Source organism: Pteropus alecto, unplaced genomic scaffold (assembly GCF_000325575.1).
Source record: "Pteropus alecto unplaced genomic scaffold, ASM32557v1 scaffold45, whole genome shotgun sequence".
Lineage (NCBI taxonomy): Eukaryota > Metazoa > Chordata > Mammalia > Chiroptera > Pteropodidae > Pteropus > Pteropus alecto.
In genome coordinates this window covers 40,057,305-40,084,634 of record NW_006442491.1, presented here as the reverse complement: position 1 = coordinate 40,084,634, position 27,330 = coordinate 40,057,305, and the positions used below count along the sequence as shown (strand labels likewise).

The 27,330-nt window shown below is 61.8% G+C and overlaps 2 protein-coding genes and 1 pseudogene across 2 annotated transcripts; 1 reads left to right on the top strand and 2 right to left on the bottom strand.

The window, feature by feature from the left end:
- The first annotated feature begins 400 nt into the window (after positions 1-400).
- On the top strand, positions 401-11,602 carry TCFL5 (transcription factor like 5). Its single transcript, XM_015596925.2, has 5 exons — positions 401-586; positions 843-1,005; positions 2,646-2,892; positions 4,769-4,910; positions 10,829-11,602. The coding sequence occupies exons 1-5, from the start codon at positions 434-436 to the stop codon at positions 10,949-10,951; spliced, it is 828 nt and encodes a 275-aa protein (XP_015452411.2). The 5' UTR covers positions 401-433; the 3' UTR covers positions 10,952-11,602.
- LOC112471094 lies at positions 1,341-1,456 on the bottom strand (annotated as a pseudogene).
- A 92-nt stretch (positions 11,603-11,694) lies between the features above and the next one.
- Positions 11,695-26,529, bottom strand: COL9A3 (collagen type IX alpha 3 chain; the record flags this gene model as incomplete). Its single annotated transcript, XM_025039872.1, has 27 exons — positions 11,695-12,322; positions 13,197-13,274; positions 14,878-15,060; positions 15,410-15,464; positions 15,565-15,711; positions 15,861-15,893; positions 17,303-17,347; positions 17,834-17,869; positions 18,886-18,957; positions 19,063-19,116; positions 19,603-19,656; positions 19,754-19,807; positions 19,906-19,950; positions 20,139-20,192; positions 20,273-20,326; positions 21,055-21,108; positions 21,724-21,777; positions 22,688-22,741; positions 23,132-23,185; positions 23,464-23,517; positions 24,070-24,134; positions 24,431-24,488; positions 25,107-25,148; positions 25,503-25,556; positions 25,889-25,942; positions 26,187-26,210; positions 26,473-26,529. Coding segments are annotated over 27 exons (1,779 nt in total), but the record flags the coding sequence as incomplete, so codon positions are not given.
- Positions 26,530-27,330: the final 801 nt, after the last annotated feature.

The window sequence follows — 27,330 nt, the reverse complement described above, 5'->3', positions numbered from 1 at the left end:
GAGAGACCCGCTGCCAGCCGGTGCACTGACGCCCCGGCGCCGGACGGCTGGCCATGGGCTCCTCGGCTTCCCAGCCGTCCCCACCCTGTAGTGTCCCCGCTTTGATGCATAGTCATCGGTCTCTGGAGGCGGGCCCCCCACCCCCAAAGCGAGTCCAGGGCGCGGCGGGATGACACTCAGCCGCCTCTCGGGTCTGAGGAGGGCCGGAGCTTGGCCTCCGCAGCCCCGCTGACCACTTGGCAGGTTTCCAGCGCACGCGCTCACCCCAGCGGGCCCGCGCCCCCCGCCTAGAAGATGCCACCTGATGCTGGGTTCCTCAGCGCTGTGACGGGCTGCTCTGTTCTGTGGGGAGAAGCTGCCACCAGGCTCACGTTCCTGGGTTTTCTTTTGTCTTGGCAGTTTGGTAACTGTTATCCGACATCCGTCCGAATTAATGAATGTCCCTCTTCATCAGCAACAAAACAAATGTACGACATTAGTGAAAAATAAGACGGCAGCGGCCACCGCCGCCCTGCAGTTCACCTACCCTCTGTTCACCGCCAACGCCTGTGCCAGCGGCGGGGCCGCCACCCTCTCCCAGACACAGGTACCCGCCGCTCGCCTGCGCTCGCGTGGTCAGCGCGTGTAGCTCGGTAGGTCCCACGGAGTTTTTCCTTTCGTTGAGCTTCATAACCTTTTAAAATCGAGATTATTCGCGTGGTTTGAGACTATTTAAAAGCCGCCCCCCCCCATACTGCAGTTCTTCACATTGTGCATTAATAGCTGTGTGTCACTTCTGTCCCCGTGCCTGTTGGTGCAGTGGAGAGGGGAGAGCCCATCGAAGCCCTGTCACTCTTTTCCAGAGTTCTAGTAACTCGTGTTCCATCCTCGAGGCCGCCAAGCATCAGGAGATCGGATTGCCCAGAGCGTTTTCTTTCTGTTACCAGCAAGAGATTGAATCCACTAAGCAGACTTTGGGCGGTAGGAACAGAGCCTTGCCTGAGCAGGTTTGGATTAAAGTGGGAGGTAAGCCACCAAGCCGAGGCGGCTGGTCCTTCTGCTCCTGCCTGACCTTTGCCCTCAGGTCGCTGTGGGGGTAGCGGGAGGTGGTTTATAAGCAGGAACAGGTCTTGGAAGTGTCCTTATAGCTCAGCTCCTTCCATCGCTTCTCCCCCAGGCATCTGACTTCGAACATTCTTCTGATTTTCAACACCAGACTTGGTAACATTGAGTTCAGGGGCTGCCGTTTCTTAACTGTAAACTCCATGAACAGAACAATGAGACTCACGTAAATTTTCAGTTATCTTCAACTTACCGAAGCACATAGTGGTTTTTTTTTTTAAATTTATTATTATTATTTACGCCTACAGCACCTGGTCTTCCTAGGTGGTCTCCCATCCAAGTACTAACCAGGCCCGACCCTGCTTAGCTTCCGAGATCAGACGTCGGGCGTGTTCAGGGTGGCTTGGCCGTAGACCATGGACCGTGGCTCCACTGGGGCGCGAACCCAGGACCTTGAGCGTGTAAAGCAGACGTGCTCACCGCTCCACTATGGAACCATGTCCAGCACGTAGTGTTTTTTTCCTCCTCGCTTCATACTTGGCGAGTGAGGCGCAGTCTCCTGAGACACAGTCTGTGTGGGCAGGGGATCGAGTTGGAGCAAGAGGCGTGATTACTGAGTCAGGAAGTCTTAGAAATTAAGACACAGCAGACCACTCGCCTCGAAAGTTAGTTCCCGATCCCTTTCTCACTGGAAACGAATTCTTTCTCAAGTTATGGTCCAGAATAACAGGGCTCACACGAAGCTTTTCAGGAGCTAACGAACACAGTATGGGGTGGCGGCCTCCCGTTTTCTCTCACGTCAATAATTCATTTTCCACTTGTTTTATGGGATTTTATGCAAAAGTCTATGTTAACATTTGTCAGGTACAAAGGTCAGTATTAAAATAGTCACTGTATTGACGACTCGGCTGGAGAAATAAAATATTACCAATGCTTGTGGGTTCCCCTTTGTCCCCCTTAAAAAGTTATCACCATTCTGAAACGTGCTAAGTGAGTCACGCTCGAGAGAACTTGGCTTTTGTGTGGCTTCTTGGGGGTGCATGTCACTACGTGATGCCCCGCAGATGCCTACTGTTCTGTGGTGGAAATTTGACATATTTCTGTAGCATAAGCTACGATGTGGTTTCCCCTTTTGTGGGGAGAATCGCATATATCGTGAGGGCGTATTTAATGCTCAGCCACTTAGGTCTTATTCTCCTTTGAGAATTGCAGTTAAAATAGCAGCTGTCGTATTAGAATCATTCCGGCTTTTTTTCCGTACTCTGATTATCAGAAAAACCAAACAACTTCTGGGTGTCTCTATTCGTAGATGACAGTTAATGCCTGTTGGTTAACGAGGGGACTTGGACAGAGGCATGTGCTTCTGTAACACTCGGAGCGTTTTAGCGCAGTTATAGGTTTATGTCCAGTTTTGTCGTTTCTCACATGGAACCTCATGCGGACTGTGACACAGGATCGCTGCTGAATACAGCCCTTCCTCTCCAGGTGTCTGTGGCCGTTCATGTTTGTATCTCTGAGTGAAGACGCCAAAAAATATATTCAGCATTAACGAGAATAAGAAGAATAAAAAATTAAAATACCGCTTTTTTCCTTCTTTTGCAAAGAAGAAGCGCTATGCAAACAAGCAATGAATAAGAGGAACCGGAGTAGAATGCGTCAGCTGGACACGAGCGTGGAGCGGAGAGCCCTCGGGGAGATTCAGAACGTGGGCGAAGGCGCCCCCGCCGCCCAGGGTGCCTGGCAGTCCGCGGAGTCCTCGCAGTCACACCTCGGGGAGCAGGCCCAGAGCGGGCCCCCGGGAGGCAGGTCGCAGCGCAGGGAGAGGCATAACCGCATGGAGAGAGACAGGAGGTAGGCGCGTGACGGGTCGTCAGGCCCTGTGTAAACAGCCCCGTAGACACGGTTTCTTACCGAGTTATCAGTAATCACAGGCAGGTTGCTGGCTAAGGCGGTAGTTGAGCCGTTTCTGTGTTCAAAGCGAGCAGACGTGGGCACGAGTAAACATGGACTTGGTTTCGCTCGGTGGACCGGGGTCCCCAAGGCGCCCAGGTTTGCCGAGTCGTTAAGGAGGACTCACGGCTTTGATTTATTACAGAGAAAGCACATGGCAGAATTAGCAGAGGTGGGTGGGGAGAAGGCCAGGGTGACCGGGCGCAGGCTCCCCAGGTCCCCTCCTAGTGGAGTGACACGGGAGCACCAAGGTCCCCCGGCATCCAGTTCTGGGACGCATGAAACGCTGCCAACAGAGACTCAGTGCCCTGAGATTTTGTTGGGGGCCAGTTGTGGGCATTCCCTGCCTGGCACGCAGCCAAGTTCCAACCCACCCCCCCCGACTCCCCTGGGGGGTGTGGGGAGCCGGGGTTTAATGAACCACATCATGGGCACAAATGGTCCTGGCGCTGGGAGCCCTTTGGAACTGGTGGTGGTGGGGACCCTCCCCAAATCCGAGCCCCCAGGGACCAGTCGGGCCAGCCGCGTCAGCAGGGCTTTGTGAGGTCAAGGTCGGCCTGCCGGGCGCCCGCCCCTGCACCCCGGGTCACTAGCTTTGCCTGGTTCTTTTAAGAATGTTGGGGAAGGAGGAGGTTAAAACTGTTACTTAAGTCGTTTTATCTGTAGATTTTATTTGTGCTGTTCTGTGTAGACTCAGAAGGTCTTCGTTTTTCTGTATCACAGCTGGGTTTTTACATGACGTTTCTCTAACGTAAAATTAATTAGTCATTTATTGAGCAGTTCATACTGGTTTCTGTTGTAGGGTCAGGCAGTATAGCACGGAGCAAGACAAATAATTCCACTTTGAAGCCCCGCTGTTGAGCTAAGGCAGTTTATTCTAAGGGTCCTGGTAGAGCCAGTTAGCCAGCCAGGAACCGTCAAGTACGCGATGCACACACACGGGCTGAGCCGAGGGCCGCACTGGACTCAGCAGGAGTCGCAAAGGGCGCTTTTCCTGCTCTGACGTGTATTTAGTAAACGTTTACCGAACGCCTGCCGTGTGCCATCCCTGGGCTGTGTTTGCAGGGGGAGCTCGGCTCTTACTCTGCCGCGTCCGAGCGTCACAGCCGTCCACCGGTTCTGTCCGGTTCTGTCCGTCTCAGCTCCATTTTCTGTCTATAAGATGGAGACGTTATCTACACAGAGCTTTGACGTTGGAATTGGACGAGCTGCCGTGTGGTGTCCGGCGCTGAGCCCGGACGGCGGGCTGCACCTAGGCAGTGCCGGCGTCTTCCCTGCAGAGTCTCCGTAAAATTCTAAGTGTTCCATTTGGGAAGATGAGAAACCAGGGTCACGTCGTGTGAGTCATTCGGTGTCGGCTCGTACAGGACTCTGCGCGTTGCCAGACGTGACGTGTGGAAGTTAAAAGTGGTCTCTGAAAAGGCCGCCTCCAGATGTAGCGGGCTGGCAGCCTGCGGTCTGTTTGACCGGGACCCGTGGGCAGCCGAAGCCGGGCCCCCTGGCAGCGACTGAGTCCTGGGCACGCGAGGGCTGGTCAGTAGCTTGACTGAAACAACGAAACCGCACGCACACGGTTTTGCTCCCGATTCCGGGGGGTTGGACCCATCCTTGGTCTAGACACCGGCTCCTGGCCCGTGAGAAGTGTCCCCCAAGGGCGCACGGACGTCCTGGCACTCGGGCTGGGCCCCTGAGCCGTGGTCCTTTGAGTGGCACAATCTCGCTCGGCCGCTTTGTTTTGTGTCATCCGCTCTATGTGATGCTTCGATTTTGCCGGCAGGCGCAGGATCCGCATCTGTTGTGACGAGTTGAACCTCCTGGTCCCGTTCTGCAACGCGGAGACTGACAAGGCCACCACCCTCCAGTGGACCACCGCCTTCCTGAAGTACATGCAGGAGAGACATGGAGATTCGCTGAAGAAGGTGAGTGTGCAGGCTGGCAGACTTTCACTTCGGTCACTCATCGGTGTTCTATGTGTCCGTTCCCCGAGATCCCAAACTGCCTGTTTCCTGGCCCACGGTCACACGTGAGCCAGCCCAGTGCGCAGCGCTGCTCATGAGTGTGCAACTCGGCGCTGGCTCACGGGGTAGCTGTGGCCTGGATTGTTCACTGAACCGCGGCATAGAAATGACGCAGGCGTCCAGTGTCACACCGACGGAGCGCCTGCTGTATGCAGCAGGTTGTGCTGGGCGCGGAGGGGTCTCCGAGACCCGTAGGACGTGACTTTATTTTTTGCCCTCAGAAAACTGAAAGGGATGAAGCAAGAGTAGCCAAAAAAAAGAAAAGGGCCGGTAAATGTCAAATAAATAATCTGCACTGCAGAGCGCTCAGAAGGCAGCGAAGAGAGACACTTGCTGGGTGACTGGGGATGAACCCCGGGGCGTGTGGCCAGCACGTCCTTGCCTGCCTGCTCGGGGCTCCCACAGGACTGAGTGCTCTGTGAGTGTCCGCGCGCCCCCTCCGTGGTGGCTTCTGTGCTCTGCCGGGACCTTGGGTTCTGGTCTCAGAACTCGGGCGGTCGGCGCGATGAGGCCTTGGCAGAGTGGGCCTGGGCACCTGCCGGCGTCCTTGTCCCCGCTGTGTCCGGCCGCAGCACGAGTCTGAGCTGAGCTGAGGTTGGTAACAAACGTGGAGCTTTTTGAAAAGAGCCTCCTGCGTTTAGATCCTGGCCAGGCCTGGGAGCTGGTCCCCGTGGTCCAGGGCAGGCCCCCCGGCTGTGGGCTCGGTTCCTCCGCGTCGCTGCCCTCGTCTGTGTCGCGTGACAGTTAACAGCTTGTGGATTACGTGATTCTATCATATGCCTTATTTTCACTGTACGTTTAATTGCATTTTTAAGCAGTACTTACGTCATTCGTGGTCATTTGTAATGCGGCTACTCTTTTCACACTTTGTTAGAGGTAGACTTGGCTTATTTTAATAAAGCTTTTATATTTTCTTACATGATTTAATGTTTGGCTCTGTGTACCTATTAGTAAACTGTTGATATAATTCAAGTACAATGGGGGTGTTGTTACAACAAAAAATTTGCCGACGTGTATACGTGTACTGAGAGATTAAGTGGATGGAAAACACGGATGTTCTGTTTTTCATGCGTTATGCTTCCTGGGAGTTGTTTCTGCGTCTGACTTCAGCGGCCGGAGTGCGGTCAGTTGGTGTGTTTGGGGACTTGGAAAGAGCAGCGCGAACACGTGTGTGCTTCGCTGTTTCCTTCGTAACTTCCCCTTCCTAAGTGAATATTTTCGTTCTTAAAATGCAACTCGTGAGAGTCTGAAGTGGTTTTCCTATTATTTTAGTGCACGTTTCAGTCCCCAGATCTTCCCTACTCTACTCAGGCTTCTGCTTAATCAAGACATGGGGGTGCTTTGAATGAGACGGAGACCCCACTGGCCTGGGGGTGGCCGTCCCTGGTCCACGGTGCACAGCTGGCCACCCTGCTGTGGGAGGGGGCAGTGCCGTGGGGGCCCTGCCTGCGGGGGCGTCTCCAGTCAGGTGTCCGAGGCTGGGAAGGTTCAGGCAGGAGTGGCCGCGATCCGATGGGCCTTTCAGAGTGATCACTCTCACCGCTGTGTGGGGACACTGGCCTCTAGGAGTGTGGGTTGGGGCAGGAGAGAAGGCAGAGGCCCTGGTCAGGAGGCCGCAGAGCAGCCCCACCGAGACTGGCCCGAGCGTGTGCGTGCTGCGGGGTGGGACGCACTGGAAAGAGAACTCGGGGTTCTGGCTTGAGCAGCCGGCTGCACGGTGCCGTTTGCTGCGACGGGAAGATGGGAGGGACAGTGGGGGGCGCGTGGAACCCCCATGCCCAGGAGGCATCAGGCGGGGACGTCAACAAGGGGTTGGATAGACGGCTCATCGTCAGCAGGCAGGTGACTCGCTTCATGTCACTTTTCTGTGAACACAGCACACCCCAGCAGGTGGCGCCCGTCTGCACGTCACACTCGCGTTGCAGACCTCGGGCGCCTTCTCCTCTGAGCTCTCTGCTCGCGTGTCCTCGGGCGTTCTGCGTGACCCGGTGCCGTTGTCACGCCTCACGAAGCTGACCGTAGTTGTCCCGCGTTGTCTGACACCCAGTCACTGTCACATTTCCCCAGCGCGTTAGAAATGAGTCTTAGGGCGGCTTTTTCCCAAACGGCACCCACCGTGGGCTATGGTTTCGGCCTCTAAGCTCTGGCGACCCCCCCGCCCCGCAGTTTCCCGGCGTTGGGGTTTGGGAGGGGGTCGGTTCAGGAGCTGCAGGGTTTCTGAATTGCCGTGACCCACTTTATCCATTTATGGTAATTTTAAATTCGACGTAACTGCAAACTTAAAAAAAGTTACAAAAACGATACAGCAGCTCAGGCCTTCCCGAGCCAGCGGTCGTCAGCATTTTGTCCACTTTGCTGTCGTGGTCAGCAAGTCTTTACGTTTTTCTGAGCCATTTGATGGTAAACAGCAGACAGCACACCCTGCACACCTGAACACCCCAGAATGAGAACGTCATCTCGTAGCTAGAACGAGCGATCCCAATCGGGGCGTTTACTGCGGGCGACACTGTTACCAGGTCAGGGTGACGCCCTGATGCCACCTGTCGTCCTGTAACGTCCTCTGCAGCTTCTCCCAGGGGGACCCGGTCCAGGCTCATGGCCACCCCGGGCGTCCTGGCCGTGGACCTCAGGAAGGCTGCAGGGCCAGTGTCCCTCCCGTCACAGCACCAGCGGGCACCCAGGGTGCTGCCGCCCCTGTGCTTTGCGCCCCATCTTGTTCATCTGAACGAGGGCCCCCCACAACTTCACTTGGGCATCAGCCCCGATATTAACACACGTTCCTTCCCTGCTACTCCTGTGAGACCTGTTGGTCCCACGTCCCCTGCCAGCAGCCACCCGCCTCCTTGCTCTCAGCGGCAAAGCTGAAGGACTTGTCTGTCCCTGACTCCTGTCCTCGGGCAACAGCCTGTGGCTACCCGACGCCCGCTGCCAGCGACGGGTGAGGGGACCGTGCTGACGCCCGCCGCCTGGCTTCCGGGCCGGCGCCCTCCCCGGCCGTCTCGTTTGCCGTCTCCTGTCCCTGCCTTCTGTGGTGGGTGCCCGGACGCGTCTGCATCCACTGACCCCTGTGTTCAGTGGGGTGCACACAAACCCTCTCCAGACGGGCTCCCCGGCTCCCAGGGTGGGGGGACACGGCGTGGCAGACCCTTCGCAGAGGGACCGACACCCCGTTCCGAGCGGCAGGCTCCACAGGCGCTCGTGGCACTGGGGTCCACTTTGCAGCTTTGTCCTAAGGGGTTCATTGGTCCCTTGTTCTTCGGTCATTCCCGAGCAGCGTTGTCCTGGCCCAGAGCTCTGCTCTCCCGAGTGTCCCAGCCACGCGCTGGCCGCCCGGGGGACCGGCCTCTGGCCTCGTTCCGGCCGCTGGGTTTTTCAGAGGACGGGGCAGTCGGTGGTTGTGTTTTCTCGTAATTTGCTTTTATGTGAGTTACTTTTCAGCCCGCCTTTTCCTTTTCTTTTTTAAGGTTTATTTTTTCTGGTGTCTCGAGCCAAAAGTTGGCTTCCTTGTTTTCGGTCTCGTTTTCTGCTCAGTGCATTCAGAGAACACCCCCCAGGCTGGGACGTGACAGTCCCCGGTCCCCGGGGGTCTTTAATCTCGATTTGCCCCCTCATCGTGGGAATTCTGTGAGGGTTGATTGGCTCTTAGTTTCCCACAGATGTGGCGCTTTGTGTCTTTCTAAGAACAGCTCTTGCCTGTTCTTCACGCGTTTCGCACACTGATGGGCGCAGGTGGCTCTCGAAGCAGTTTTGCAAGTTTACGGAGCCCTCTGGTGAGAACTCTGACGCGGGCAGCTTTTTAAAGCTGCGGGGGCAGAGGGGGGGCTCCCGCACCCCGACGACCCGGAGGCAGCAGAGCCCTTGCTGGGCATGGACGAAATAAATCTGCCACAACCCAGCAACGGAGGGACCGATGACCTGACTCAGAACGGGGCAAGGACATGAGCAGACATCGCTCTGCAGAAGAGGCACGAGTGACCGGCGAGCCACAGATGCCTGGCCTCACTGGTCACTGGGGAGATGCAGGTCCAACCCCGGTGACGCCGCCTCACACTCAGTGTGGCAGGACGTAGAGAAGTTGGAACCCTTGGGACCGAGTGCCGCTGGGGCGTAAAACGGTGCAGCCCCGTGGGAACAGTCCGAGTCCACGGGGAGTCACACCAGCGTGGCACATGGCATTCACCCCGAAGAACCGGAGACCAGCGGACTCTCGTACCAGAACGTGCACAGCGGCCAAAGGCGGAAGCGGCCCGTGCCCGCCGGCAGGTGAGTGGATGAGCAAAGTGCCCCGGACGGTAGGGCGGCCTCTGACACGGGCTCCAACGTGGCCGGACCCCGAGGACACTGCACGGTGAAATAAACGGGACACGAAAGGACGGTCCCCCTGGAGTCGCAGAGCTCAGAGCCGGTGTCGGATGGCGATGTCGGTGGCCGGGGGGGGGGGCCAGTGTGTAACAGGGTTTCAGTTTGGGAGGACGAAGAAGTTTTGGAGCTAACAGTGGTGTTGGCTACATGACATTTTGAATATACTTAATGCCAGTGCATTAAAAATACACTTACAAATGGTTAAAATGGCAAATTTCATATGTTTAACCATAAAACATATGCGAGCCTAGACTTAGCTGTGTAAGACGCAGGGCTTTAAAAAACGTGGAGGTTCACGCACGAGACGGCGAGGACACAGCAGTGCAGCCCCGTGTCCCGGGCACCCCAGCCGCCCACCGGCGGAGCCGCCGTGAAGCGCTAGTGGACGCCCCGCCCACGGGGTTCTGTGGGGGGCGCTGCTCAGAAGCAGCCCCGTCGCCCCCCGCCCCCGCCGTCCCACTCCCCGGCGGGGCCTCCCCACAGTCTTGCTCTTGGCCGACTTGAGTCGGGACGTTGCGTGGGGTCGGCGGCTTTAAATATCCTTCCGTCTGGAATGTCCCCTTTTCCTCAAGCAGCCCCGTCGCCCCCCGCCCCCGCCGTCCGACTCCTCCCGGCGGGCTCCCCACAGTCTTGCTCTTGGCCGACTTGAGTCGGGACGTTGCGTGGGGTCGGCGGCTTTAAATATCCTTCCGTCTGGAATGTCCCCTTTTCCTCCTCGCCACTTCTTACTGCAGAGGCTGGGATGCCACCCTGCGGGGTGTCCCTCCCTCTGCCTTCCGCTCGCCCGGGACCCTTGTTCCCTAGAGGCCGCGAAGGTTCGGGTCGTCCGCGTGCGTTTGCTTCTCCTGTCGTGAGGTTGAGACACGTGCTCAGGGCCGGTCAGCTGAGCCGGCCACCAAAACTGAAGCCCTTTGAAGAGCAGACAACCAGGCCACCGTGAGCAGGGACCCGCCGCCACCCGGGCGCCATGGTAGTCGGGGACAGCCCCCAGCGCCATGCCTGCCACCGCACTCAGCAGGGAAAGCGCATGCTTGCTGTGCGGTGGGGGTGCCGGGTACAGAGCGCGCGGGTGCTGGAAAGCTCTGGAGACGGAGGGTGGTGACGGCCGCACGGCAGCGAACGCGCCTGGCGCCTCGGATTGCACACTTAGACGGTTACCATGGCGAAGTCTGTGTTGTGTTTCGCCACCGCAGAAATAACAAAAGTAACTATAACTGCTTTTGAAAACATCAGATGGCTTTACAGTACGGTCAGAGATCTGTTGGGAAAATAAAGATACATGTACATGTAACGACACAGGGGAAATGTTCGAATCCCTGTTTCCGTCACATATTTCTACAGGAGGTGACGGACGTCTGAACGGCACCTTAGTTCAGCTCGCGATTTCTGCCGTGCGTGTTTTTGGAGACGGCCGTTCTCACGTCTGCCCATCGCTAATGATCATTTCTCGACCTTAGGAATTCGAGAGTGTGTTTTGCGGTAAAACTGGCAGAAGGCTAAAGCTGACCAGACCAGACGCCTTGGTGACGTGTCCCACACAGGAGAGTCTACAGAGCAGCCCAGCCATGGAGATCAAGTGACCGGAACTGCACCCCGATTCCTGGAAGACGACAGCCATCCCTCCGGCCCGCAAACGTTTCCACAGCCGCGGCTCTGCGCTGACAGTCTCACTCTGGAGGGACGTGGCTCGAGTGGACGGGACCCCAGTGGGGACTCTGAAGCGCACTGTGCAAAGATACTTACCTAGAGCAAAACACTTACCCGTCACTGTCCCCTTAGACCGTTGGGGATGAAGACATCTTGACAATTAGTAAGTAATTTTTCAATTATCTGTCTGATTCCATCATGTTTTCTTAACATGATAACTTAAAAAATTAACACCCCATGTAATTTCTTTAGCCTGACAAGGTACATTGCTTTTTACTTATTTTATTTACATTTTAAATATGCCCCCTTAGCAACTGGAACAAGTTGAATTATTCTTCACTAGAAGCAGTTTGGAAATTTATTTCATTTGTTTATCGCCCCCACCCCGTAACGATTCCAGTCACGTGGCACTGTGTTGCAAAGCGCAGTCCTGTTTACACCGTTTTGCTAGAGATTTGCCAGCAACGTCCTTTAAAGCTACCTTCGTCCGTAAGTGAAATACTGTCACAGTGGGCTGCTCCGCGCCCTCACTCCCATATTGAGCCATTACTTTTTGTGTAATAAACTGTAGTGTTTGGAACCGAGTTTTTCAAAGGAGTGGCTTTATTTATTATGATCGATAATACCGAAAGCCTTTAGTGCGATACAAAGTCACCTTCGATAAAGGCCGTCCCTCGGGGCAGGTGGGTTTGTGCCCAAAGGAGCAGGTGAGTCAGACGAGACCTTCGTGGGGAGGGAGCGGGACTGTGGTCTTTATTTTTTGTTACACGCGGCCAGGCATCGACCTGGAGGCTGCTGAGAGGTTCTCGTCTCGTGGGGACGCAGGACCTCTGTGTGCGCCCCACGTCCGTCTCAGATGGTGGCTTTAGTCTCACTGCGAGGGCCTGCGTCAGAGGCGCGAGGTCACAGCTGGGGGACCGCCAGCAACACACGGAGATGGCACTTCCACGGCAGCTCGATGGAGGACACGTTCAGGGTCCGAGAGTCCAGTCGCTGCCGTGGACAACGTGGCGGGACGTCCTCTCGACAACAGAACGTTGCTGACCCCTGGGCTGTCCCTCCAGAGCCCACTGCTTAGATCGGCGTCACCTTGTCACTTCCTTAAGTTGCGTTCTAGGAGCTTCGAGCCCCCGACTTTTCCCCGCCTCCACCCATCATGGCTCCTTGGCAGGCTGAGGTGTCACAGATGCCGGGGGTCCCCTGAGCACCGACGGCGCCAGGAAGGCCAGGGTCGCCCGGCAGCCCGGGCTCGCCGTGGGCCCCGTCTCGGCCGTCTTTGCCAACGCCAGGCACGCCCTGTGGTCCTGGGGACAGACCGGGAAGGTGAGTGGACGCGGCGAGAGAGCACTCAGCATCCACCCTACGTTTCCATTTCACCAGCTTCCTCCCCAGCTGCGGGCGAGGCCAAGGGAGCAGGGCCCAGGCCCAAGGTGGGGACGGGTGTGGCAGGTGCAGGGAGAGGTGCAGTGGACCGGCCACATGGGCCCCGGGTTGTCCCGAGTGTGGCAGCTCAGACTCGAGCAGGGACAGTGGTGCCGCGTGACGGAGGGCCTGGACTGAGCCAGAGGGGGCACGGCGGGGGCGAAGGAGGCTCCCCCATCGGGTGGGGCCCTCAGTGGCAGGTGAGGGCAGCTAGGTCAGCAAAGGAGAAACGGTGGGGTGTGGCCTCCAGAACTGGGAGATGGAGTAAACACGGGGGCACAGGGGAGCCGAGCGACAGGCATGTGCCTGTGAAGCCAGGTGGCCTTGGCCTCCCAGGTTGTGAGTGCAGATGACCGTGACCCTGGGACCGTCTCCGAGGGGCCTGGGGGCTGGCTTTCGCTGGGGACAGCTTTTGACAAAGCATTTATATTTGACATTAAAAATGTAAACGTTCAGGACACGTGTGGGTCAATTAGGAGAAAATTCTGCTGGAGTTTAACTGAATTAGGTGCTGGGCGGCTTTAGTTGAATAGACTTTAACCGGATCGACTTAACCAGAACAGGGCAGGGCCTGCTTGCCGATCAGACGATTATGTACAGAAGTGACTACTGAAGGCGTCGCCAAGCTGGCCTCTAAGAACGCTCTGCCGAGGAAAGACCGTGTCCCTTTGGAAGCCACCCAGCACCGCCCCGAGTAAAGCACAAGTGTGGAGAAGATGCCGAGAAGCTAAGCTGTTAATGGCCGTGGCCTCGTACCTTGGAGGCCCTGGTCTCCGTCGGGCCCGTCCAGGCCCACGCCGGCCGAGCCTTTGTCTCCTCTGTCCCCAGGGCTTCCTGTCAAAAGAATTGACATAGCTGTGTTTAGAATACGAGAGACGTCGGCACGGGCCACATGGCGCGGCGTGGCCCGTGCCGATGGAGTCTAGTGTGTTCGGGGCCACGCCGTTAGCGGCCGAGTGTTCCCTCCGTGTGCGTCCCTGCCGCAGCAGGACCTGGCCCGCGAGTTCGCTAGAGGCGCCCAGCGCCCTCACGGTGTGAGTCCAGCCGTCCGCCTCCCGCGGGTTCCGTCTTCGTGGCCTGTGTCACCGACAGGCGTGCTGGTGTCCCGTTAGGAAGGCCCGCCGGTCAGCCTGTGCTTTGTGTGACACTGGACGCAGACGGGTTATCCTGGAAGGACGTTCCTGGCAAAGGGAACCTTTCGTCGGCGGTGACACGCGTGAGGCAGACGGCACAGTTGGGGGCAGTCTGGCCGCCTGGCGCTGACAGGTTGACGCCAGCTTTCTCTTGGCCGTTTGTCGGCGTGTCCTTGTCTGCCCTGTCACCAGCTGATCAGTGTGAGGCCCGGGGCCGTCTGCGGGCCCATGGGAACGGCCTCCCCATGGGGCGTGTTGGTTCCGGTACGGTGTCCCTGACCTGTCATGTCCCCAGGGGGAATGGGAGCTCAGCGGGAACAGTGGCTTCTGCCTGAGGACCTCCAGAGCATGTTCTCAGCTCATTCCCGGCCACCCTCGGGCAGCCTCGTGCTGCTCTCCTAGGGAGGGACTGGGCTCAGGGTGGCAGAGCCACCCGCCAGCCTCTGGGGCATAGCCCGTCCTCAGGCAGGCGGCGAAAGGACGCAGCCTGTGACCACACCTTCACGTGGTTGTTGCCCTGCTGCACCCTCGAGAGCCAGGAGAGGCGACCGAAGCTGATTTTGAGTCTTATTTTCAAGTCTTAAAGGCATTCAGAGAAGAAGGCCCATTGGGCTTCCTGAGCAGACTGCCGCCGACGTGAATAACGTACAGGCTGACGATGCAGCTGGGACGAGGAGACGAACTTGACGTGTTCGCCCCTGGTGTTGAAATTATTCAACCTCTAAGCACCTTAGTGCCAGCGCAAGACCCCTTCCTCCTGCCGAAGAGTTTAAGCTCCACTAACGGACGGAGAAAGTCACAGAATCCAGCTTCCCTGGGGAGCGTTTTCCTTCAGCTGTCCTTCAGAAATGGTCACTAAGCTGGAACAAATTGGCGTCGTGACCTTTAATCGTTCATTCGGGCCCCGAGCTTGCCGGGCGGGGTGGACGCAGGCGCCGTGGCGGCAGACTGCCAGATTCCAAAGCCACCGTGGCACGTGCAGGCTGAGTCAAGGCTCGATGGCGCCGGGCCCCGAAGCGCAAGGGCCCAGCTGGCCTCCACCCCATGCGGTTTCTGGCGCCACGTGGACCAAGACGGTGGGGGACCGAGAGGGTGGGGGACATCGAGGCACCTCAGACACGTGTCCAGCGCAGGTCTTCACGAGGCCGGTCAAGGCCGGAATGCACACTGGCTCACGTCCAGGTGACTTCGGGTCCCCCTTCTCCCTCGGGCTCCCTTCCCTCTCTCGTCCCCCTCCGCGGGGACGTCTGTGTGTAGGGGTGGGGGGCACGCCTGGGGCCGTGCGGTGGGCTGACTGCACTCACCTCTGGGTCCGGGGTCTCCCAGCTCTCCGGTGGGGCCACGGTATCCAGGGGGCCCTCGAGCGCCGGGGTGACCAATGGAGCCGGGGGGCCCCGGGGGGCCGGGGGGGCCGGCTGGTCCGGGCCGACCGATGGAGCCCGGCGCCAGAGGCTTCCGCAGGTGAGCAGCTAACTGTGCGATTTGCTCTTTGGGGAACAGAGATTCGGGCGGTCATTCACTCGGGGAGGCCTGCACAGCGCTTCGCGGGGCTGTCTGCCGGGCGGTCCCGCTCACGGGCAGCCCCATGAGCCAGACCGGGGAGCCTCCTGTGTCTGGAGCACCTTAAAAATCCCGTGACTCGGGGTGGCCAGATGTCCACCCGTCCCTTGTCACGGTTTCCTTCAGCAGACACTTAGAACACGGCCCGTGTGCCAGCACTGTGTGAGACCCTATGGGAGGGGCCTCCCCCAGTGCAGAAGCCAGCCCCTCAAGACCGTGGGCGCTGGGCCAGCCACGGGGGGTAGGGGAGCCCCCACATGGGATGCGAGCACTCACCACTGACCAGCCCCCCGCACAGCTCCCTGATGCGCTGCTCACTGGCTTCTTTCCCCTGAAATTCACCCCGAAAGTCCGTCAGCATGCTGGGGGCACGCTAGTACCCACGAGGCACGCCCACTGTCACACCGACACGGGCGAGGGACAGCACATACCGGGACTCCGGGTTTCCCGGTGATGCCAGGCACGCCTTGCACGCCCTGGAGGCCCACGGGCCCAGGGGGCCCGGGCATGCCCTCCACGCCGCTGGTGCCGTTGGGACCCTGGATGCCTTTCGGGCCCAGCTCCCCTCGGCTGCCGGACTAAAGGGACACACAGGACCGCGTGGGTCGGAGGCCAGCAGGCCCTGCAGCTGCCACCCCACACTGCTCCCTCTGGGCCAACGAGGGAGTGAAGATTCGTGCTGTGGGCCGGCCTGGCGGAGCCAATGGGTCCTCTGCCGGCCACTCACCTCTCCTTTGGGTCCGACAGGGCCACCGGGACCCTGCAAAAGACAAGATGCGCGTTTCAGCGACTCGCGTGTTAGATGCGCGGGAAGTGGCTGCTGTGGAAGTGACCTGCACGTCGTTAGCTGGGGACGAAGCGAAAGCCAGGCGTCCGCGAAGCAAAATGTCACTGCCTGACCTTCCAAGGACAGTTTCTACGTCGCTGAGACTGTCGCACCCTCTGGTGCCTTCCGCTCACTGTCCCCGAAGGCGTTGCGGTGACTGCGTGGCACTTTCCCGTGTACGTGCCTGTTTGTTCCCGCTCTGTTCATTGTCACACTCAACGCCGAGGCCCCCTTTCCCCAGCTGTGCCCTCACGCGGCCGCCCAGGACCGACTCCTCCGTGGCACCATCTGAGCGACAGCCCAGACAGCACGCTCTGCTCAGGCCAAAGAGCCGACCGTCCCTGTCGAAGCCAGACGGGGCCTCCAGGATGAGGCTTCTCAGCCCGCACGGCCGGGCCAGAGCGGCGGGTGCCCAGGGTCTCCCGTCAAGATCGTCTGGGGATTCGCCACAATGCACGGCACGCGCGGCGGGTGCCCAGGGTCTCCCGTCAAGATCGTCTAGGGATTCGCCACAATGCACACGGCACGCGCGCTCGCTCGCTTTTCATTTAGATTATCAAATTCATTGGCATACAACTGCTCATATTATTACTTTATAGTCCTATTAATTTCTGTAAGGTCAGTAGTAATGCTCTCTTTTAATCTCTCTCTCTCTTTCTCTCTCTCTTTTTCTGTGTGTGTGTGTGCGTGTGTGTGTGTGTGTGTGCGCGTCTCTCTCTCTGTCTCTCTCTCTGTCTCTCTCTCCTCCCCGCCCCCCCCACACGGGATTATCTGGGCTGGAGACAAGGGTGCTCGTGGCTGGGCTGCTTCCGTGTCACTCAGATGCGAAGGAAGCCTGAATTTTATCTGGGCTGGAGACAAGGGTCCTCGTGGCTGGGCTGCTTCCGTGTCACTGAGATGCGCAGGAAGCCTGAATACAGAGCTAGGCGCCCTGGGCACATGGGCGCCCGAGAGAGCCCGTCCCCAAGCTGCACGACCGCTCTGCGTCACTTAGCTCCAGAAGCGGGGCTGTCGACCAACCCAGTGTTCCCAACCTGACCTGCATCTTAGCTCTGCAGAAGAGGTTTTCCTGTTAAAACTCAACGGTGACTTATTCACACTGAAAGCCCCAGGTGGCCTGACCGTGCAGGCTGTGTCGCTGGGCAGGAGGCGAGAACCCCATGGCCAGGCCCACGGGACAGCACAGGCCCCGCCAGCCGCCTTTCGGACGGGGCAGTGGCCTCGCTGGCCCAGCGTCCCGCGCCCTCCCCATGTCTGTGGGCGCTGCCTCCCCAGCGGGGCCCTGAACGCAGCTGGCCCCTTCCCAGGTGTCGATGCGGTGAGGGCGACATGCTCACACTTACCAGTTCGCCTTTGTCCCCAGGAAGGCCATCGGAACCCGCAATACCCTAAAACAACACCCCAGAGTTAAAAGGACGGGTCACGCCTGAGGCTGTTCCCACCGTGGTGACAGCTGGGGCCTGGGCACCAGCCAGGCCCAAGGATGCCAGGCTGACACCGACTTGACACCAACCTCGGGCGGGTTCGCATTGTTCTAGGTCCTCGACCAGTATAAAGGGTCTGTGCTGCTGGAGGTGACAGCGGGGGCTTGGGGACGCAGGCCCTGCCCGGGGAAGCGGATGGAACCCAGACTCGGCCCTCTCACGGTCACTCTCCCATGAGGGTCCCAGAGGAGCTGCTCAGGCCAGCGGCAGCTACCGTCCACCCGGAGCCAGCCGGTGACGTCAGGCTGGCCGCTCTGTCCTGGGCCCTGGGGCCTGGGGCCTGGGTCCTGGGTCTGTGGCTGGGTGCCCAGAACTGTCATCACTGGGGGGAGTGAGTGACAGCCAACAGCAATGACGGAAGGAGGGGGAGATGAGAAGCGGGGTGCTCACCTGGTCTCCCTTAGGGCCTGCGGCTCCTCCCGGGCCCTGTGTGGAGAGGAGGCTCGGCATCAGTGTGGGGACCGCAGGTGCGTGCTCCCCCTGGCCACCTGGGCCTGGGGCCAGACGCGTGCTCCGGGCCCCTGCGCGTGCGTGTCCCACGGCACCGCCTGTGTCGGGCTCCGTGGCACCGCACTGCCTCGCACGGCTGCCTCACAGGTGGGCATCCCTATGTTCGGTAGCGTTTCTAGCACCGGGAACGGGGTGGGGCCCTTCTCATGCGCACCCCAGGACCATGTCACAGAGCGGGCTGCGGAGGCCGAGCCAGAGCTCCTGCTGCCCGTCTCCCCCGGGGGCTGTGCGGTGGGCAGGCCTGGGATGGCGGTGCTCGCCCCGAAACATGGCAGTGCAGACGGGGCGAGAACCCTTCCGCAGGGCACAGAGCGCGAGGCCACCCGAGATGGCCTCAGCTGTGACGCCGTGGGAAGTGGGGTAACACCCACCCCCCGCCGGCAGCCCCTCCTTCCAGCCTCGGCCCCGGGCGTGGTGGGCGTGTCCCACCCCTGGGATTTCCTGCCCGCTGTCCCCCACCGCCAGATGACGGGGCGTCTGGAGGGGTAGTCCCGGTCCCCCCCCGTCTGCAGGCGTCCAGAGTCGAGTGTCGCTGGGGCAGGTGGCCAAGGACCTGGTGTAGCGTGGGCTGGAGGCCCCTCAGGCCACCCGGTCACGGGTGACCACCAACCAGCCTGGAGCCCTCCGTGTCCCAACCGTCACAGGATGACAGGGGTCCTCACAGCAGACCTACCAGCTCTTACTAGACCACTAAGAACCCCCGAAACGTGAGACAGAGGGACCGTCGGTCACAGTGGTGTACAGTGGTGGTTTTCGCTCATTTTAAAGCACCGTGACTCTGTGCCCAGTGAGTCCTCAGCCGAAACCCAGCAGCAAAGTGGCTGCCTCTCCCTGCGCCCCACGACGGGGCACTGAGCCTGCGGGGCCTCTGTCTGTGTGTCCCATGGGACTGTGGACAGGGACATGACACCCTTGCTGGGATGGCCACTTACCCGGTCACCTACGCCGCCTCGGAGGCCCTGGGGGCCTGGCAGGCCCGGGTCCCCCATGCTGCCCTTCTGGCCCTGCAGACAAGAACCAGCCGGTCACAAGGGGGCCCAGCAGGGGCCCCTTCCTGCCGGCCCCCCAGGGCTCACTGGGTGCAAACCTTGGCCCCAAACCTTACTCACCTGGAATCCTCGGACACCAGGGACCCCGGGGGGGCCTTGTGGGCCCAGAGCCCCCTGAAAGTCAGAAGGAAGGTGTGAGTCTAGCCCGCCTTCCCCGGAAGCTGGGCAGACACAGGAGCTGGTCCCTGGCCCTCTGGCCCAGTTGCTGGGGACAAAGGTGGGGGGGCATCCTGGAGGGTAGCTGGGGGGTCCCAGAGGTCATCAGGCACACCCCGAGACCTCATGCATCAGCCAGGTGGCAGGAGCCGATGCCCAGGGCCCTCGGGCACTATGGCTGGTGGTGTCATTATCTTCATCTACGGTGGGGACGTGGGGCTTGGGGAGCTTCCACAGCGCCTCCCAGGGCCCGAGGCTGGGCTGTCCCCTCAGCACGGACGTCTTGATGGCTGGAAAGCTCTCGGGCCTGGCCCTCACCACCTCCCACCTTGCCTAGGCTTGGCCTATTGACGCATCCAAAACGCCACCCCAGCCTGCACAGAAACTGGGTCACGTGGCAGGGGCTCCAGGCCCATCCCCCACCCCAGGCTCACCCCCACTCACCGCTGAGCCCCTGTGGCCAGCCTCGCCACGCTCGCCAGGCACACCGACGTCTCCCTATACACGAGAAGGCGAGGGAGGGAGGGAGGGCGAGTGTCGGCAGGGCCTGCCCACTCAGGTGGGGGGCAGGGGGGCGAGGGCAGAGGGTACTTACGGGGACACCGGGCTCTCCCGAGGGGCCGGCCTCGCCCAGCTCTCCGGCTCTGCCCTGCACGGAAAGAAGGCCGGTGCCCGCTCACAGAGCCTCCGCCCAGGACCTGCTGCCGGCCTCTGCCCCGCCCGCCCCCGGGGAAAGAAGTCACCTACCAGTTCTCCCTTCTCGCCCTTGGACCCTGCTCGTCCTGGGAGACCCTGCGGGACAGAGGGCGGAAGGGTCAGAGCCGCCACATCCACGGAGAGCACCCCCAAAGGGTGAGGGGCACTGGCAGCTTCCCTGGCATGGATGCGCAAGCCCCACTCAGGGACCCACAGGAGAAGCCCTGTTCTGGGAGCACCCAGTGGCACAGTCCCAGGGACCCCTGCGGGGCACAGGCACTCACCGGCAGCCCGTTGGGACCCTTCTCTCCTGGGGCACCGTTGCGACCAGCGTCACCCTGCGGGAGATTCGGGGCTGATGCGAGGCCGAACTCCTCGCAGACCCTCCTCCCCTGCAGGCCGCCCGCGGCATACAAACCTTCTCGCCATCGAGTCCTGGCACGCCGTCCTTGCCGTCCCTGCCTGGCATGCCCTGGGGACAGGGGACAGTGTGAGGCCGGAGGGCGGCCCCCTTGCCCCCTCATCCCCAGTCCCATCACCCTCCAGGCCGCTGCTCCGGGCAGCTCCCTTCCCCGTCTCCCTAAGCGAGTCTCACGGCTCAGCGGCCACTGGCGACCTGTGCACCCTGACACTCATCGGGTGCCTGTGGGGCCACGTACTGCCCTGCAGCTCTGCACAGACGCTGGTCCCCAAGGGAGGTCCCCAAGGGAGGTCTGGTTTACACATGGGGACGCTGAGGCTCGGGCGCCCGAACGGAGGGCACAGCCCGGTGCGGGGAGGGGGCGGGAGAGCAGAGTTTCCTTCATTTTCCGCCCTCAGCCCTGCACAGAGGGGCCACCAGGGCCTGTCCTCCGGGGGAGGGACCCCGAGGGTCTGGGCTGAGCTTGGGCATGCAGCAGGGACAAGGGGCACGGGCACAGAGGGCAGGTGCCCACACCTGTCCCCGCCAGTCCTAACCCCACACGTCTCACATGCTCCTGACCGCTGGTGAGATTCCCCCAAGGATCCCCGGGCACTGCACGGTCAGTAGGGCCACAGGATTGGTGGCCTCGTGAAAATGCTGCAGAGCATTAGACTGAGTGAGGGCCACGCGCCCCTGACGCCAGGGACCATGGGGGGAGAGTGATTCCCGGGGGACGCGGGTGCCGACGGGACACAATCAGGTCGGCCAAGGCTGCCGTGGCGGCCACAAGCACTCACCGGCTCCCCTCCAGGCCCGGCCACTCCAGGGAGCCCCTTGGGACCAGGTCTGCCCTAAAAGACACGCAAGCCACTGCAGTTGGGACCACGAGGAACACTCCAGATGATCTCACAAGTCCTGGGCGGGCCCGGGCAGGGGAAAGCTGCGTTGGCCGATCCCAACTGCCAGGGACCCATCTAGGATCCTAGACACTGCAGCACTGCACGGCCACCTCGTGGGCCTCTGGTCACTAGTCCAGGGGAAGAGCTGGCTGGTTTGGAGGCATTCACGGGCGAATGCCAGCTTGGGGACGGCCACTCTGGGGCTTAGTCGCCTTTCGGCTTTGCTCACGTCGCTCGCTTAGCCTGGGAGCCGTCGTGTTGTTCCGTCTCCCAGCTGGGCAAGGTCGAGTACCGCCCAGGGCCTCCTGACGAACGTGCGTCAGTGGCCAGAGCTGACACCCTGTGGTCTGATCCCACGGCTCTGCCCAGACGCCCCGCATGCCAGATGACAGGACCTTCAAGTAGCCGCTGGGGAAGTGGGCACGGAGCGAGCAGGGGACTCACGAGCCCAGTGACTCGCCCCAGCCACCCCGGGAGAGGGCAGCCGCCCCCCGTCCCCACGTCCCCCTGCACCCCGTAGAGCAGGTTCTGAGGAAGGGCCCAGAGAAGCAAGCTCGTTTCACTTACGAGGTCACCCTTGGGGCCTCGGAACCCCTCTGGGCCCCGTTCACCTCTGTCACCCTGAAAGGACAAGGGGGACAGGGACAGAGTCAACTACTCGAGAAGCGAGGAGAGCCAGACCGAGGCGCGACCGGCCAGGGGCAGTCCCAGACGTGGTCCGAGGGGCAGAACTGACCCTGCTGAGGGTCACAGGTCAGAGATGGAACCACCTCACGTTACGTCCAGAAAGAGAAAGGGTGCGACCCTCCCGCGAAGGACAGACAGACTCCTCTGGTAAACTCACCCAGGTGTGCCCACAGGAACGTGCCCAGGTGTGCCCACAGGAACCTGCCCAGGTGTGCCCACAGGAACCTGCCCAGGTGTGCCCACAGGAACCTGCCCAGGTGTGCCCACAGGAACCTGCCCAGGTGTGCCCACAGGAACCTGCCCAGGTGTGCCCACAGGAACCTGCCCAGGTGTGCCCACAGGAACCTGCCCAGGTGTGCCCACAGGAACCTGCCCAGGTGTGCCCACAGGAACCTGCCCAGGTGTGCCCACAGGAACCTGCCCAGGTGTGCCCACAGGAACCTGCCCAGGTGTGCCCACAGGAACCTGCCCAGGTGTGCCCACAGGAACCTGCCCAGGTGTGCCCACAGGAACCTGCCCAGGTGTGCCCACAGGAACCTGCCCAGGTGTGCCCACAGGAACCTGCCCAGGTGTGCCCACAGGAACCTGCCCAGGTGTGCCCACAGGAACCTGCCCAGGTGTGCCCACAGGTACCTGCCCAGGTGTGCCCACAGGAACCTGCCCAGGTGTGCCCACAGGTACCAGCCCAGGTGTGCCCATGGGACGGCTTAGCCCCTGAAGGGCCGGAGCAGCCCAGTGGGGTGGGGTGGGGTGGGGCGGGGGGAGGCATCCAAGTGAGGAAGAGGAAGGGGAACCGAGAGCCTGGGCCAGCATGGGCCTCCCTCCAGCCCAGACTCGCACGTACCGCTTTCCCAGGGGCTCCTGGGATCCCGGGGGGCCCTTGGAACCCGATGGGACCCTGTGGAGAGAGGGAGCATCTGGGCCTCTCTTCTGGAGCCTGGCCAGCACCCCCACGGGCCCTAGACCATCTACAGAAGCCCCCCCGAGCACCCCACCAAGCACCCCCAGCAGGCCCTGCCCCAGTTACCACCTGGTGGTTCCCAAGCCCCCTCCCACGTTTGCCAAGGCCTCTCCCGTGCCCAGTCCCCTGGGCTTGAGCACAGGCGTCTTCATAGCCCCAGCTTGGGGCCACGAGTGAGGGGCAGCCCAGAAGCAGGCCCCGCAGCGGCCGCTGTGAGGCCCAGCACTCACAAGCCCACCTGCATCTGGAGGTGACCCCCGACTGCCTGGCCTGCCCTAGGGGTCGCCACAGCCCCCAGGTGCAGGCGGCAGGGGCTGGCGGCCTTACCCGGTCCCCCGGGGGCCCAAGTGGCCCTTGCAGTCCTCGGAGCCCTCGAGGGCCCTGTGGGGAGAGAGCTGGAGATGGAGCCGGGGCTGCGGCACCCGGAGACGCACAGCCCCCAGGGCCGTGGAGGGCCCCCGTGTTTCCCCTGGAAGCCCCCCACCTCTGCTCAGGCCTTGGAGGGTGCAGGCCTGCAGCCCCTGGGATCGGCGGCCTGGCAGAGGTCGGACCCTGGCCAGAGTCCTGTCTAGGTGCTGGTGGACTGTGCCTGCAGCCCCGAGATGGCCGGGGGACTCCCAACCGCATCCTCGCCCTTTCCGGCCCCCGTCCCCACTCACCTGCAGCCCCACAGTGCCCGGGACGCCAGCGGGCCCAGGGGGGCCGGGGTCGCCCTGCAATCAACATGGAGGAAATGGTGGTGAGCAGTGGTGGGTGGACTGTCCCAGCCCCTCGATGCCCACCGGCCCTGCCCCCAACTTCATGGCTGAGTCTCCCAGGCTGAGGGGGCATGGCTCTCCTCCATGGCCTCTGTTCCAGCAAGGTCCCCAGCCATCCCCCACATCTCCTCCCGGCTGGGGTGGGCCCCTGTGCTGCCCACAGGGCAGTCTGGCCCCTCGCACCACATTAGAGGGCACCTGGCCTCCCCCCCAGCCTGTGGGTGAGGGCAGAAGACGCCCACCGGCAGTGGCTACAGGGGCAGGGTGGCAGGGACTGCTGGGGACACATTGAGCTGAAGCCGACCTTCTCTGGCTGCCGGTGGGGCCCGCCAGAGCAGGTTGGAGGGGGCGGAGTCTGTCCAGAGGCCAGCCGGCCAGCAGGGGAGGTGTGCGGGGAGCCGTTCGGTGTGTCCCCGATGCAGCCAGCAACTCCTCTCCCCCCACCCCCAAGAGCCTCCCCTGCAGCTGCCACCGCCGGAGCGGACAGCCTGGCATCGCCCATGGTACCTTCTCGCCGTCTTTGCCGACTTCTCCTTGCTCCCCTTTGTAGCCGGTGGGTCCCTGAAAGCCAGCAGTGGGTGACGAGTTGCAGCCTGACCCCCCAAGCAGCTTTGAACTGAGGGCCCAGGGCTCGCCAGCCCGGGTGGGGGAGCAGGCCCAGTGGGAGGGGCCAGGGAAGGGGCTGGGGGCCGGCGCCCAGGGAATCAGCACGGTTGATGGGGGAAGGGGACAGAGCAAGGACCCCAGGCAGGGTGGGGTCCCATCTCAGCCTCCCATCTCAGCCCACACGGGGACCAGGCTGCCTCCTGAGGGCACGGAGATGGGCTCGGGTCTGAGTCACCCTACAGCCACCACGCACCTTGAATTGGCATTCCTTTTTTTTTTCCTGGGGGCCCAGGGGGGCCGGGCGGGCAGATGGCCGGGCACTATGGGAAACCAGAGTGGTCAAATCCCTCCCCGACAAAGGGGCCCTGAGGTGGGCCATCCACCCAGGCGAAGGGGCCTCCTGGGGTGCCCACACAGGACCCCATTGAGTGCTGGCCACAGGGTGTGGCCAGGCCCTGTAGGAGCTGGACCGCGGCCGCCAGGCTGCTCCTCGCCCGCTTGGAGCCCTCGGCCTCAGCACAGACGCTGGGCTCAAGGTGGCTCTTCACAAGCGTCTGAGGCTTTGCAAAGGGGCCTTCTGCCCACGCCCAGCCCCTGCGGCGTCCTCACCACACCAGCGTGTGGACAGGGACGAAGGACAGGGAGGAAGGTCCTGGATCGTCCCAGAGCCAGTGCCACGCCCCCCACCCCAGCCGCTTGGCCGGCCCATCAAGGGCCCAGCCATTGTCCTCGTTCTGCAGGCTCCGTGCTCGCCCTCTGGGACATGGGCGGGGGGCGGGAGGGCATGGGGGAGGCTGTGGGGCCCCTGCGCTGAGCCCCGTCCCTAGCAAGCCTGTCCCCAACTTCCTGCGATGGGAGGGGACAAGCCGTCCTCCAGACAGTCCCTTCCCACCAAGAAGGCGCCCCCAGCCCCTTCCCAAAGGGCTGCCAGTGCTCACCTGAAGGTCAGTGGCACCTTCGGGGACGACCCCTGGGTGACCCTGGAACACAGAGCCGGCTGGCTGTGACGCTGCCTGCCCGCCCTTCCCCTCCCTCCCCCCGTCCATGTGACTTGGGGACACCAGGGGACTCTGGCCTTTCATCTGGCATAGACAGTTCTAGGTGCTGCTGGCCCAACCGCCAGGCACATGACAATGACCGAAACCAGCTGCCCCAGGGACAGGTGGCCACCAGACCTGAGCCCTGACTATCCCCAAGTCACTGCAGCCTGGACTCAGCCGGCTGCGTCTGCGGAGTGTCCATGCCGGCAGTGGACCGGGGCTGGGGCTCCCAGGGACAGGGAGTGAAGCCCACCGTGCGGTCACCCATGCCTGCGGCCTTCACCCAGTACTTACAGGGGGTCCAGGAGGTCCTGGGGGGCCGGGCAGGCCTGGGAGTCCAGAGGGTCCCTGGGGGGCGGTGTGTGTGACTTAGATGGAGCAGGCTCAGCCCCACCCGAGGTGAGGTGGCCAGCTGCTCCCAGAGAGAAGCCTCCCTCAGTTGTGCCCCTGAGGGGACACACCCAGCTCTGCCCACCTCCCAGACCTGGCCTGTGCCAGCGTCCCCTGCGGTCCCGAGGTCTGGCCTGTCCCTCTCCCTGGACGTCAGCCACGGCTCCCATCAAAGCCCACAGGGAAGGCGGGGGGAGGGGAGAGGGTTCCAGACGCTCCTGCCCTGGAATCTGGGTCGGTGGGGAGGGCACCCGCTCCCACCACTGCGAAGTTCTGGGGCAGCCACTTACCGGGGGACCCCGGAGGCCGAGTCCACCTGGGAGCCCGCTCACTCCTGCCTCTCCCTGGGGGTAAAGACGAGAGATGGGGTCTGCACCCAAGGGGCTCCAGGCAGCCCCGGGGGTTCAGAGCCGGCCCCTGGTCCGCATGCAGGGCCAGTCTGCCCTCTCTGAAGGGGCGGAGACCTGGGTGGGGCCAGGTCTCTGCCACTGGAAGCCCCACCCCCAGCCCTGGTTTGGGACCTGGCGGCCAGGTTGGCTCCAGGTGTGGTGGGCATGGTTGGCTGGGGCACGGGCTGTGGATACTCACGGGGGGTCCAGGGAGGCCTTTGCCCTGCAAAGCCAAGCACGTGGGTCAGAACTTGCTGGGGACAGGCTGTGCCCGCCCACCACCTCCTGGGGAAGGGAGCCTCAGGGGACAGCGCCTGGTGCAGGACAGCCTCCTGGACAGAGGCCGGCCCAGGGCCCAGCACCCAGAGGAGGCCATGGGGGGTGGCAGCCAAGCGTGCGGGGTGCTCCTCTCGAGGCTCCTGGAGGACCCCACCCACGTCAGATGCTCGGCTCCTCAAACCCCCACCAGGAGACAGGATACTTACCCCCAGCCCGGGTGGTCCAGGGGGTCCCAGACTTCCCTGCCGAAGGAAGGCGAGGTGTCAGGCTGGACTGGGCTGGGTGCCCACCTCGGTTCGCAAGCCCATCCCCCTCCGTCCCCAGACACTCTACAGCTCCTTTGGAGAGGGGGTCCTGGCCTACAAGACTGAGGCGCCAGGAGTGGGAGGGCTCTGATGCCGGAGCCACACAGACCGGCCGTGAGGCGTCTCCTCCAGGAAGCCTTCCAGTTCGCCCCCCCTCGGAGGTGGCAGACCTCCACATCAGCCCCCATGGGAGGGAGCACTGAGCCTCGGGCAGCCAGGCCCTGTCTGCCGCCCCCTGCATCTTTGCCCTAAGGCCTCCCCCACCCGCGTGTACCCTAACCCCAGGTCTGGAGCACCGTCCCCTCCACCCCTCATACCACAGAAGGACCAAAGGGCTGCTGGCCATGTGGCCACTCCGTTTGCGGCTCAGAACACTCCTACAGCTGAGACCCCAGAGGGCCGTGTGCTCGCGCCCCGCCCGGCCTCTGTGCCCTCTGCACCCCAGGACGAGGGACGGCCCTTCTCATGGGGGAGGGGAGGTGTGCTGGGCTCGGAGGCCGCCTTGTTGGAGGGGCGCTGCTAAGTCAGGAAGTGGGTTTCGGTGGACGACAGACTCAGGGAGCAGCTAGGTGACCCCGGCCACAGGCCTCAGGTGGGCACAGAGGAGCAGTGGTTCATGGGGAGGAGGGGGCTCAAGGGCCAGTCACCCCTCAACTGTACCAGCCTCCCCCACACGGCCTGGATGCCGGGTCGACTCTGCCCAGGGTGGATGTGGGGTGGGAGGCCGGGTGGTACTGGATGGGGGGCCAGGTGGGTGTG

Bases quoted from the DNA above. Each gene is read 5' to 3' on its own strand.
- TCFL5 (XM_015596925.2), top strand. From the start codon at position 434: ATGAATGTCCCTCTTCATCAGCAACAAAACAAATGTACGACATTAGTG. The intron at 587-842 runs GTACCCGCCGCT...ACTCTTTTCCAG, and splicing joins CCACCCTCTCCCAGACACAG to AGTTCTAGTAACTCGTGTTC. The intron at 1,006-2,645 runs GTAAGCCACCAA...TCTTTTGCAAAG, and splicing joins GGTTTGGATTAAAGTGGGAG to AAGAAGCGCTATGCAAACAA.